This window comes from Tetrahymena thermophila (genome assembly GCF_000189635.1).
Source record: "Tetrahymena thermophila SB210 genomic scaffold scf_8254763, whole genome shotgun sequence".
Classification (NCBI taxonomy): Eukaryota; Ciliophora; class Oligohymenophorea; order Hymenostomatida; family Tetrahymenidae; genus Tetrahymena; species Tetrahymena thermophila.
This window is the reverse complement of record NW_002476522.1, coordinates 251711-265887: the sequence shown is the minus strand read 5'-3', so window position 1 is coordinate 265887 and position 14177 is coordinate 251711. Positions and strand designations below refer to the sequence as shown.

The 14177-nt window shown below is 24.3% G+C and overlaps 2 protein-coding genes across 2 annotated transcripts; both read left to right on the top strand. All coding sequences in view use genetic code 6, as the record gives it.

Annotated features, from left to right (window-relative positions):
* Positions 1–221: 221 nt before the first annotated feature.
* On the top strand, positions 222–9566 carry TTHERM_00561350 (transmembrane protein, putative; the record flags this gene model as incomplete). The annotated part of the gene is made up of 17 exons (XM_001010189.2): positions 222–327; positions 387–542; positions 636–1040; positions 1108–1236; positions 1500–1769; positions 1889–2178; positions 2235–2568; positions 2630–3150; positions 3281–3742; positions 3797–5196; positions 5265–5940; positions 6005–6133; positions 6189–7154; positions 7212–7587; positions 7945–9000; positions 9061–9291; positions 9346–9566. 17 exons carry the CDS (start codon positions 222–224, stop codon positions 9564–9566), a joined length of 7728 nt encoding a protein of 2575 aa, XP_001010189.2.
* A 1000-nt stretch (positions 9567–10566) lies between these two features.
* Positions 10567–14037, top strand: TTHERM_00561340 (cyclic nucleotide-binding domain protein; the record flags this gene model as incomplete). Its single annotated transcript, XM_001010188.2, has 2 exons — positions 10567–11322; positions 11518–14037. The coding sequence occupies 2 exons, from the start codon at positions 10567–10569 to the stop codon at positions 14035–14037; spliced, it is 3276 nt and encodes a 1091-aa protein (XP_001010188.2).
* Between the last annotated feature and the right edge of the window lie 140 nt (positions 14038–14177).

The following is a 14177-nucleotide window of genomic DNA, read 5'->3' as shown; positions in this document are numbered from 1 at the left end:
AATTTCGTTATTTATTTATTTATGAGCAGCTTCTAATCAATTTTTTTTTCTTTTTCTAATTCGATTTAACCTTTTAGATGGAAAATTAGTCAATTAATTAGTTAATTCAAAACCACTGTTATTTTCACCATAAGAAAATAGGATCTATTAATTAGATTACAAAAAATAATATTTAATTAAAACAAAAGAATACATACATACAATCTGAATCTTTAGTTTAAATGAGAATGAAGAATTTAAAATAGCATTTAGTACTGCTATTTATTACAATTATAAATTTAAAATAAATATTTAGTTAAGAATGTCCAAGTATTGCAAGATATTTAAGTAAGTTTGGGAGTTTTGGCTAAGCTCATTTCTAACTAACTTATTTATTTTAAATATAGATATCCTTCCTCAATATTATGCAAGAAGCTTTTTGAAATTACCAAAAACCAACCTTTTAGTAGTTAATACAGTATCTGATGTGATTTAGGGATCTAGCGTAGTTTACTATATTGACATTTCAATGAACCCAGGAATAGTTATTACAACAATAAGGCGTAATGACTTATTTTTTTTTTCAATTTAGAATAATTGTTTTTTTTGTATTAATGTTAATTAATCATTATTCATATTTTTTGATAAACCAAAAGCTGATTTTTTAATTACTTAAATGGAATACATGCTCTCCCAAAACAGTATATTGGTAGCTAACAACAATAAAATTATCATAGCTAATCCTTACACGCTTTAAGCTTAAAGTAATGCTGTATTGAATTAGATAGTAGACTTTTTTTAAGTATAGAACACAAATTATATTGTTGTCACTCTAGCTTACAATTAAATTGTTATTTTAGACTCTTCAAGCTTAAAAACTATAAAGATATTGGATAATACTAGCTTTCTAAGTAAAAAGGGTGTATTATAAATATCAACTCAATTTTATACTCTTTCTTTTTAACAGAATTTTATAATTTGCTCTGATGAGTAAGGTTTGTATGCCTGGAAGGTCAATTTTGAGTAATCAGAGTTTAGTTACAATGGATATATCCCTGATAGTAATCAAAAACTATTATAAATAAACTAGATAGATGATTATTAACAAGTTTTATTTTAAAATAATAGCTTTGAATTCCTCGATCAAAAAATTTGAAAAACACCCAAAATATGATATCTTAATTGTAGGTGGATTAAAGAATGTTAAATTCATTTAAATATAAGACCAAAAATACACTACGTTATCAATATAAACAGGTAAACAATTTAATTTAACAGTTTATTTATAAAAATTTGGTAAATTTTCTATTACAAAACAATTATATTTATTTTTAATTCTTTATTATTTATTTCTATTACTATTATTGGTTTTTAAAGCAATATTTTATGAAAAAGTAAATGATTAAGTTCTACTTATTTATTATTTTAAATAAGTTGTTGAAATTTGAAAAAGAATTTTCAATTTATTTTTGTTATTGTTTTGATATTATCTAACTCATTTTTCTAATATAATTATAAAGTTAATTTTAGCAGTGTTGAAAGCATTATATACTAGAGCATTAATTCATCAGATAATATAATTATAGGAGATTCTCAGAGTATTTTCATTTACTAGTTTAGTGTAAACCCTGTTGATAATACAATAGAATCTTTTAAGTTGGATTATTAAGTTTAATAAGAAAATCATTATGACGCCTACAAGCTTATTGAACTCCCAATTATTGTTTATGCAAGCAATAATTTAGTTACATTTTATAATTACCAAAGCAAAAGTTTGAGCTATAATTTAAGTAAATTGATTAAAATATATTCATTATCACAGTTTAAAATAGGATTTAGCTGAATTAATTTATTTTAGATCTTAAATATTGTTTATAATAATTATTGATTTAATATTAATAAAAAATAGACTTTTCTAGTGATTACATAAATAAAAGCTTTATTTTTTAGAATTCTACTAAATAGGAAGATTTATTCTTAACTATTAATCAGAATAATTTAGTTGTGTATCAAAGAAGCAATTTAGGAGTTCAGTATTAGATGCAAAAATAGGCTTTGTAATCAGCTGTTCTTTAGTAGCAAAATAGTTTTTATAGAGTTAAAAACTGTGGAAATTGCTTTTTCATCAAAACAAGTGATAGTTCTAATAAAAATTATATTGTTTATACAAAATTTGATGATATTAAAAGTCCTTCATTCGTAAATATTGAAATTCATTTAAAATCTCATCAAACATACTTTTTTTATACTAAAAGTAATACGATATTGGAACAGTTTCATTAACTTGGAGTTAAATAAACTAAAATTTAGATCCTTTTATTTTAAATGATTAACTATATGTTGTTTTTTCTCAACCAAACTAGATTACACTTCCATAAGGAGAGAATTATTACTTTTATTTATTGCAGTTCTCGGCGGTAGATTTATCTTAAATTGCAGATGTAAAGCTCACTACAAATTAAAATTAAAATAGAACCAGCTTAGCTGTTTATGATTCTTTGAATAAAATTTTATATGGCATAGACTCAGGAGGTACAGTCTATAAATATGATATCTAAAATAAAAACTTGGTTCAAAGCTTTTAAATTAGTAATTTTAATAAGTATATTTTATATTTAGCATTAATATTAAAATTTTATAAAAAAACAAGATGGCTGCTTAAATGCTTATATTGGAGAGATTTTCATATAAGATCCTTATTAATTCTTAATTTTTGGATGTTAAAACAATGATATTATAGCATATAACTTAGTAAGTAAAACTTAAAGCATTGTAACAAATTTATACGTATCTCCTTTTGTCCTGTAAGTATTTAGTAGTTCCTCAATTATTGCTCTTGGAGATATTGATAGAGGATCTGCAAAAATTTTCAAGCTTAATACTATTTCCCAAAGTTTTGATTTTTTTATAGAAATATTCTCTAGTAAGGGAGTGGACATCCTTCTATCTGTAGATTTATTAAGTGACTCTAATTTATTACTTTAATTTAAAAATGGCATCATATTCTTCCAATTTAGCTCTTGCTTGTAGGATATTAACAATTGTTTGGGATGCAACTAAAATTATTATTTCAAAATTCAAGATGGTCTTGATTCTAAATAAAGCTATGGGCAAGGTAAATAGGGTGTAGAATTTATTACATCTTAAAGCTTCCTCACAGCTGTTTTGAAGGTAATTCATTTTTTTTAAAAACTCTTTTTCAAAGTTAAAAATTGACTTTTATTAAAGTAAATAAATTTTATATTTTTTTCTACTTAATTTATTTTTTTAAGATTAAAAATTTTTTTTGTTACTATTTTAGGCTCAAATATACAAAAATCTAGTAAGATAACTTACTTCTTTGGATGTCAATATGTATATCGATAAGGCTAATCCATTTATTTTAAACTCCGGTTTACTCATTTTTGACTTTAGCAATATTATTTCTTTATCTATGCAATGCACAAGTTGTTAATAAAGTGAGTATTTTAGTTTATATTCATCAGATTAGTTGCTATTATAAAACTTTGTTCAATTTAATTTGAATTAAGTTTCAGTGAACTTTACAAATTTAAGTTATAGTCAGAGCTGTGGCCTAAAAATTTAAAATATTCAATAAAATTCTAAAATAAGTAATATCTAAATCATAAGCTCATCAAGTTATAAATAAAACTGCAATTAAATTTTCATTAATAATTCAACAATAACAATAAATAATTATTAAGTTACTAATTAAGACTTTTCCAAGCACAATTCGATTATAACTATAAGTAAATCAGCTGAGGTAATTTAAGATATTTATTTAGTTTTAAAAAATAAAATTTTTTATATATTCTAGATAACATTGACCAACTTCGGTTTATCATAGTGCACTTTAGGCAGAAGTTTTAGTATTCTATCTTAGCTAGATGACGTAAAACTAAATCTAGACTCAGTAACAATTAGTGGAAATACCTGTGCATAAAATGTTCCAGATGACAGCATCGTTTCTTCTCTGTTTGTCGCAAGCCTATTTTCGGTTAAAAATTTTTATTTCAATGATAATGATATTTGTAACACTGTTGTATTCACAACAGCTGCCTCGATTAAGCAAGCTAATCAAACATTTAGCTTTAATTAAATTACAGTTTCAGGAAATACTTTTGTTACTAAAACTTCATACATTTTATTTAATGCTCTTTATTCTATGATATCTAAGCCAGCTCACCAGGTTATATTTAACAATTTAATGGTTTCTAATAATAAGCTAAATATCACCAACAGTCAAACTGACCAGCAAATTTCTAGTTTAATTTATACAACCAAAATATCTGATGTCACATTTACTAACACTAATATAGTGAATCAAACTTACATATTCCTATCTGTAGTTGACACATCTAACTAAGTGCAGATCTCAAATTTCAATTGCACTAACGAGCCAGCTTATAACAAAGATATTCCATTCACTAAAAGAACTGCAGGATGCTTATATTTTATAGAAGTATCAAATTTAAATATTTCTACACTTAATATAATCAATAAATAAACGATTGATGAAAATTTAATCAGATTCGAGAGCTATTTTACTAAATACATAACGATAAATGTACAAAATGCTACATTTGCTAATAATAATTAATCACAGTTAGCAGGAAACGCCCCAATGAACCCTCTTTATATAATGATAATGTATAATGCAACGATTAATATCCTCAACAGCAATTTCACTTCAAATAATTATTATATTAAGGAGAAATATCACGACAAGTTCATAGTTTCTACAAATGGGATTGGAACTCATTTCTTGTCAGGAAATTTAAATATTAAGAACTGCAATTTTAAAAATTCAACAAGCAACGCTGGGTATAATTATATTTATGTCTAAGGTGATTCAATATATATGGAAAAATCAACATTTATATAGTCCTCTTTTACTGAAATAGTAACAAAATAAGCTTTCATTTTCAAAAATTATGGTGGAAATCTTTATCTTTAAGTGAAAAGCATCTTTTTTACAAAATGTTATTTCTCTTAATCAACTGCTGCATTTGGTTCATTCATTTATGCATAACCTTTTTCCTCAATTTTAGAAATGTATATCTCAGATTCTACATTTAATGAAGGTTATGCAAGTAATAACGGAGGAGCGATTTACTTATATCCTTCAAATACAATATAATTTAATTGTGATAACTGTAATTTCACTAATATTTACACTATAAGCGTAGCTTTATCTGCAGCAACTATTGGCTTAGAGTAAAATTTTTAAATGAAAAAATACTTTTTAAATGAAAAAATACTTTTTAAAAATATTTATAATTTAGGAATTCAGCCTCATTAGATACTTCGCGTCATTCTATTAATTTCAACGGTGGAGTAATCAAAAATATATATGGAAACGGAGACAATAACTTCATTTACCTCATAAAAGTTGACTTGCAAATCAATGATTTCTAAACAATAACTATTGATAACTTTAATTAATTGTTTATATAACTTGTCAAGAAGGCTGGTACACTCTATAGAATGGCGTCGCCAGCATAACTAGTAAATATTCAGAATTCAAGCTTTTAAATGACAAACTGCAATTTAACAAATTGGAGCCAAAATAGAAACACGTAGATGCCTCTTTTACTCTAATCTCTTGATAGTAAGGTGACCATAACAAATAGCTCTTTTACTGATAGCAAATTCAAATATTAAGTTATGAAAATAATAGGAGGATCAGTTTAATTTAGCTAAGTTACTTTCACCAATTTTTCATAAATTGCTTTCAGCAGCTTTTCAGATTTATTTTCTAATAGATTCTTACAATAACTGATTTAAAAATAACCACTTTCAAGTGGAAATTCATTGATCTTAGTAAGTAATAGTAAGCTCATATTAAAAGATACTTCTTTGCTCTCAAAAATTAATTGTACCTCAAATTGTTAAGGAAGTTCTCTTTAAATATTAAATACTACTTTCACTATCTAAGATACATCATTTTCATAATCTAGTGTAAAATTTTATTTTATTTAGAATAAATTTTCTTTTAACTATTTAATAATAAATTAATAAATAGTCTAATTTTGGTGGAGCTATCTTTGTTTAAGCTTTTACTGGTTAGAATTAAATAAAAAGTTGTAGTTTTACTTAAAATACAGCAAAATATGATGGTGGATCATTGTATTTAAATGCTGGAGACACTGATGTAAATATTTTAAATATAAAAAAAATAGATTTTATCAATATTTATTATCTTAAAGGTATTCAATCTCATTGTTGATTCAAACTCATTTACAGAAAATATATCCTAAAATGGTAAAGGCGGAGCTATTTACATTTACAGCAGTTCACTAAATACTTTAAATTAAAATATAACCATTTACAATAACTAAATTTAATAGAATTAAGCTATGGTGGGAGGAGCGTTGAGCAGTGAAAACATAGCTCCCAATAGCACTTAAAATTAGATTAGTAACAACAAAGCCTTGATTTATGGCAATAATGAAATATCTTATCCAACTCAGCTAGGATTTTACAATTTAGATCACTTTTTAAAAGAAAATAAAAATTCAACTTACGTTGATGGTTTGCTAACTATTAAGAATTTTAGAAGCGGAGATAAAATCCCTACTCTTGCCCTTTAGTTTAAAAATGAAGAAAGCATAATATATCCTTTATAAGAAAGCGAAATCAGCATGTATTCTATTTAAGTAGATGTTTATCAAGCTTCTCAGAATGTTTAGTACGACTTAGTAGGAAAGCTTGTTTCAGTCTATGATAAAGATTCAAAAAGTTTTGTTTTTACTGATGTCCAAGCAGTAGGAACCCCTGAAACTTCTCAATATTTTGAATTTAAATCAAACAATATTAAAATTTTAGATCCAATCACATATACTTATGTTTCAAACTATTCTTTAAAAATTAAAATTGAATTTAGATCATGCTAAGCTGGTGAGGAAATTCTAAAATACAAGCAGCTAACTGAATGTAGTCCTTGTGCAGAAAATACTTTTTCTTTAGATCTGAACGGTTGTTAGCCGTGTCCTGATGGAGCAAAGTGTAGTGGAGGTTAAAATATTATAGTAGAATCTGGTTACTGGAGAAGTTCACTTTCTTCAAGTAAAGTAATAAAATGCAATAATGCCTTATCTAATTGCCTAGAAGGCTCACACGGAAATTAAATTTGTTATGAAGGACATATTGGAGCATTATGTGAAGAATGCGATGTAAATTTTTATTTATTTAATTTTGCTTTCTTATAAGACGTTTGTTTTAAAACAAAGACTCAAGGATAATTTTGGTTGGAAAGGTTTGCCAAGTCAGGAGATTATAGTTGTACAAACTGTAATAAAATTACAGGAAATCTCTATATAGTAATTTTGATGACAGTTTGGACTATGATATCGATGACTATCGCAATCAGGGGTGATATTGATACGTTAGAGAATGCAGCAGGAGCCTTAACCATTAAAAGATATATTGAAAAAAATGGGTCAAGTTCCATAGAAAAAAGACCTACTCATGCATCTATGATAAATAAGAAAAAATTTGGTAATAATTAAGAAGATGAATAAAGAGCAGGTACTTACGTCAAAATGCTAACAAATTATTTGTAGATTGTAAATACTCTTGCTTCATTTAATCTCACTTTACCATCAGGTATTTCATTTATTTTACTCATCTTCATTTATTTTTTCATTCATTATTTTTCAAAATTCATTGATTGAACCATTTTTATAATCAGAATTAATCTATATTATAAATGTTAATTTTTAATTTTCTAAGCAAAAATCATTCATCATAAATGCATACCGTTTATATTCTTCTAAAATTTTTTAAGAATTTATTCAGCACAGCCAATTTATGAGAAAAATTTAAATTTAATAAAACAAAAATTTAATGATATTTAAAAAGTTTTTTTTTTAAGCAACTACAATAAGTTGAAAATTTTTTTTTTATTAATTACTAAAATTATAATTTTGTAAAGATAAAAGCAATTAAATTTGTAATATATAGGTATTTACAGTGCTCCTGAAGCAGTTGGAAGACCTCTCTAATAGTCAATGAATTCGTTGGATTGTGCATTAGCAGAAATAAAAACAGATGTTCCTATTATTTATTTAAGAGTCATGTTTTCACTAATCATCCCATTAATTTATTTATTATTATTCTTTTTTGGAATAGTTATTGCTTAGTTATTTAATAGAGGAAAACCTTTTCCTTGGTACATAGTTTCAACAGGAATAATGTTCTTAATTATTTATGTGCAGCCAGATTTGGTTTCATAAGTTATATCGTTATTATCATGCAGAAAAATCGGTGATGAAGAATATATTCTTGGAAATGTGTCTTACATGTGCCATAATGAATAACATAATAAATACTCCTATTTCTTTTTAATTCCTGTATTATTCCTTTGGATATTTTTAATTCCATTTATATTATGGTTACTTTTATGGAGAAAGGTAAAAAGTTTAGATACTCTATAAGTCAAACTAAAATATGGATTCCTCTATAAAGAATATCAAAGATGGTACTGGGAATTTGTAAAAATGGCAGAAAAAATAGCTATTATATTAGTTTTGAATTTCTTTTATTCAAATGTACCAGTAAAAGGGTTGATCTCTTTTTAGATCATCGTGATATATGGTCTCTTAGCTCAAAGATTTAATCCATATAAAGAAGAATTTATTAACAAACTGGATGTGTACTCAACTAACTGCTCTGCAGCTAGTATATTGATTGGTGTTTTCATATATGACAATTCATATAACTATCTAGTAATTATAGGTTTTATAATGCTAATTATTTTAAATGCTTGGTACATAATCAGTCTAGTGATTAAAATTTTAAGTGGATATATATATAAGATCAAAGGCATCAAAAAAATTATAATAGAGAAATTAGCAGAAAAAATTGACTACTTTAAAAAATACCTTCCTAAAGAAGAATAAAAAAGAAAAATGAATCCTGAAGTCCGCTAAAAAATGAGAAATATTTTCAATAAATTCATAAAACTTCCTCCAGCTGAAAAGAAAGCTGTAATCCTTAAGATTTATGAAGAGCAATTAAGTAACTAATTATAAATTATAAAAATTTTATGTTTATAATTTTCTTTATAACTATTTAAAGCCGATTTGAATAATTAAGAATATGATAAAGCCAAGAAGAAAGTAAACTAATTTTTTGAAAGAGAGTCTCAGAATTTGAATTAAAAAGCTTTTTCTGAAACTACAGTGTAGAGGAAAAGTGATAAAATAGAATTACAATAAAAAGCTTTAGATGTTTAAAATATAAAATTCGAATAGGTTACTGAAATGAACGATGAAAAAAATGTATAATTGATCGTATTTGAACCAGATTGTAATTTAATTACATAAATTATTAAATAATTTGATTTTAATTTTATTCTTATAGGTAGCTAATTGAGTGCACCAAAAAAAACAGAAACTTCGTCAATTTTTTAGAAAAGAGTTTCTATTAAAAAAATAGACTCTGACTAAACTCCTAAAATATAATAAGAATCCCCATTTAATGGATTTGATAGTTTACAAAATCCTGAAATTAATAAATTAATAAAAATAGAGTGTTAAAAAATGTAGAGCTCAGACTTAAATTTAATATAAAAAATAAATTGATTTTATTTAATTTTGTTTATAATATAAAAATATTTATTTAATTTACAAACTTAGTGTTGAATTTATTTTACAAAATAATTCTATTTTTTATTAAATTTTTATTTTAAATTTTATAATCCAAAAGATAAAGTAATATTAGATAAAATTAATATCTATTTAGTTTATTATTGTTATTTTATATTTTTACTATATGATTCAATCTAAGCTAAACCAAAGCATTAATTACCTGTTATCGAATCTATTCAGAATATCAAAAATTAAAAAATAATTTTATTATTTTTGTTGATTAAATTTTTGTAAGTAAGTAATCAAATAAAATGAAGAGAAGAGTTTTTAACTTCAGCTAATTTTTGTATTTTAAAAATACAAATTTAACAATTTATCTATTCCTAAATAATTTTAAACCTGTTCAATTTATCATAATTAGGAAGGACTCAATATTTCTTGAAATCAATTTGATTTTAAAAAATGAATAGTCTTACTTTCTACTTTGTTACCATAAAAAAAGCAAAAATATAAATTTACTACTGCTTACTTTGCTTACTCATTTACTTATTAACTTATTTATGTTTATATTTTATAACAAATTAGTTCAAAAATGAATGAACAATATTAATTTACTATATTACTAAGGTTATTCAAAATACCTTATGTAAAAGATAAGCCAATAAAAAAATATTCATTTGAAATTTATTGTGTATTTAAGAATAATAAAATAAAAATTAAACTTTCTAATTCAGGTTTTTTATGGTGAAATATTATGTATGCTTATTTATGATTAAAATATTGAGTAAATTATAATTAACTAAAGTAGAAACTGATTAAAATTATTGATTCTTTAATATTTAGAAATCAACTTTTTTAGTTTGCAAAAAATTTAATTTAGCTTTAAAACATATTCATCTCTAGTAGCAACTAAAATATTATTATTTAGGTAGCAGAACCACTAGATAGGGAAGGGATTTATTTAAAATACTCTATTCATTATAAATATTCAAATATGGACTATGAAGAAAACAAGAATTCTGATTAGGATGAAGTATAGGAGCTAAGGCAACTCATTGAATTAGAATCTAAAGATAAACTTAATGCTAACTAAATTAGTCAGATAGTCTGTTATTTAAAGCAATTTCCTTAATTGATTTGCTATATAAATAATGAAATTTATGAGCAATCATTTCTAAGAGATATAGCTGTTAATTTGCAATACAAAAGGGTAGCTAAAGGATAAATATTTATCTAACAGGGTGAGAAATTTCATAATTTTTACCTTATTTTGTAAGGTAGTTTGAATTTGTTTGTAAAAAAAACTCAAGAGCAATATAATTAAGAACTGAATTGGTTCAAGCAACACACAAATGCATAACAATTACTAAACTCTAACTAAGCTGACTCATTAAACTAGATGTAGATTTAAAAGCTTAAAGAACAGGTTTAAAAAGCAGAAGGATTTCTTAAAGTGCTATAAACTCCTTTAGATGATCAAATTTTACTGCTACCTTATCAAGAGTTCTACAAACATAATTAAAAAATTTGCATGTATAAATAAGTCAACGATTAAATAAAGCAATTTAATTGTTTAGGAGATATATACGATATCAATTAAGTGTCAAATTATCTCATGATTGCAAAGCAGGATATAGATATTGCATACTTACCTTAAGATAGCTATACAAAATTATTTTCTTCATCTATTTAGCAGCATAACTTTATTATAAGATGCTTAGAAAAGCTTTTATCAAATGGCATAAACAAAGTAAATCAGATTAATATTAAATTAAATTGGTTTCTTAAGATTTGAATAAACATTTTATTGATTTTTTGAGAAATTATTTTTGAGAGCATTTTTATTGACTTACTTAAATAACTAAAAATCCTAACATTTAATTAATTAACTACTTTCAAAGATGGTTTAATGTTAATTTTTTTTATTAAACACAAACAATTTTAGAGTGAAATATCAAAAATGAGCAAACTGTTTAAAGAAAGAATATTAACTGGAAGTATTTTTAATGAATAAGAAGAATCAAAAGAAATTTTTATAGTTAAAAAGGGTGTAGTTGTTATCAAAAAGGGGGATTTAAAAGTGGCAGAGATTAATTAAGGTAAAATATTTGGACATGAAAATGCTCTATCAGAATAAGATAGAACCATATCTGCTGAAACAAAGGATAAGAACTTATGCACTCTTTATTGTGTAAACGTGTTTGATTTATGCGAAGTTGTATCTCTTGAATTGCTTAAAACTCTAATGAAATAGGGAAGAAAGAAACTCGAGTAATACTAGGAGGCTAGCTTTAAATTTTAACATGTTGCTTTTGAATCTCAGAGAAAAAGCTAATTGAAAAGGTATAAAATGGAAAATAGTGAAAATTCTTTTAATCAGAATCACAGATTATCAAAATCTTAAGTCCATAGTAGTTAAAATAGGAGTTAGAGCTAACAAAATCATAGAGAAACAAGATAAGTTTCTTCATAAATGAGTATGAGAACATAAGAAAACTCTAATAATACATCAATAAATTAAATTTAACAAAGAGAATGCCTTTAAACATAGTAGAATATTAATAGTAATGTAAAGCATATATAGGGAAATCCAATAGCTTAATCCACATAAACTATTGTTTCTTGCATAGCGAATCCTCCACCAAAAGTTACTCATTAGCTATAAACTAGTGGCCTTATATTCACTATGGGGACATCAAGTTAAAATTATTAGATGCCTCCTTTCTAAACATCTAACAGCAATTATTTATCTTTACTTAAGTTGAGTGCTCAAGAAAATTAGCTTTAAGATTATTTATAAGAAAAGATTAAGCAGAATAAAACAGATTTTTAATCCAACAGATTTTATTCACAAGTAGCTAAAAAAGTGTCAACACTTAACTCAAATATCTATTAAGAATTTAAAAAAAGTAGCTCACGTAAACTTTTAGATAACAAGGAAATCTAAAATTACTAAAGCGAGAACAACAATAACAATAATTTGAAATAATTTTAAACAGATTAATCATGGTTTGTAATAAAAAGGATAAATACTCCTTCCAGATCAAGGAAAGCTCAAACTCAGTAGAACTCTCAAGTTTAATCTCCTTCTTCAAATCAAATCTAAACATGCCAATCTAAAGAATACAATTCATTTTCTAATACGATGACTTAAATTACAAAGAGTAACAATAACACTGAAGAATAAGAATAACCGAATAAATAGAGAGCAACTTTAACTTCTTATATTAGATAAAGGAATGCTTAAAATGGTTATTTTGCTGCTTAATCTGTGGAAAATTCAAAGATTCAAACAAGTATTTTAGAAATAAAATCTAAAAATGAAAGAAATAATTTTATAGAAATACTAAACAATCATGCTAAAGATGGTATTAGCTAAGTTTCAAATCAAAATAAATAGGAAATAAATATAATTGATTAAAATGCAAATTCTTAAACAAATTTAATTAAAAACTCTACCAATTTTACAGCTGTAAACTCATTACCATCATAAGAAGATGAAGATGAAAGATTAGATTTTAATTTGGAATGCAGATATGCTGTCAAAAAAAATTTAATTCAACAATCAAAATATCTTTCTTATTAATAGTCCCCAAATCATAATAGCTATAACAGTAACAACAACAATTTAATTAATAATATTAGACCTATAGCAAATTATGAGTCCTATTTAAATATAATCCCTATAGATATAAATGATTTTACTTAACTTAATAATAAAAATAATAATCACTCTAATAATACAAAAAATACAAATCCTAAACTTTAAAATGATAAAAATTAGAATAATCAAATAACAGAAAAAATCCAGTTAAGTCCAAATATTACCATTTAAAAAAGACCATTGACAAATGTAAGTAAAAATAAATATAAAAAAGATGACATTTAAAATAGCTAGTTTGTGAAATATTAGATTATGACTTAGAATTATCAAAAAAAATAATCAACCAAAATTAACATATTTTCATAAACAGATGTTCAAACTGTTGAAGAATTCAAATAAAATTCCAGAAAAAATAGCTCTCAAATATTTAATAACACTTTACTAAGCAAAAAACTTGAAAAATCTTAAGCTTCGAGTAGAAACTCTGATATTTAGAAAGATAATTCCTCAGAAAACAAACAAAATATTAGCCCCACATCTGATCATAATAATTTAGAAGCACTTTGTGTTAGAAAAATTAGTTTAGGATCATATATAAGCAGTAATGGAGCATCATTAAAAAAATCAAGTGTTTAATCTCCTAACTTATAAAAAAATGATGAAATAATTCTTGAAAATTAATTTTAGGATGATTAATTCTCTTTAAATAGAAATTCAGATAGAATAAAATGTAAAGATACTAATATAAGCGATAATAAAGTCAATATATCACTAGTCTAATAATAACCTTAAAATATAAGAATTAAGCTAAGAAATAGTAGTTATCAATTAAACGCAAAAATTTAAAATACCTAAAATTGAGTTTTATAACTAATTTAAAAACAAACAAACAAAAAAATAATTCTAAATATTTTAACTTTTGTTGCTAAAATTTGTAAGTTGATTAAATAATTAATAAAATGTATCTATAAATTGTTTTAATAAATATAATTGTATTACAT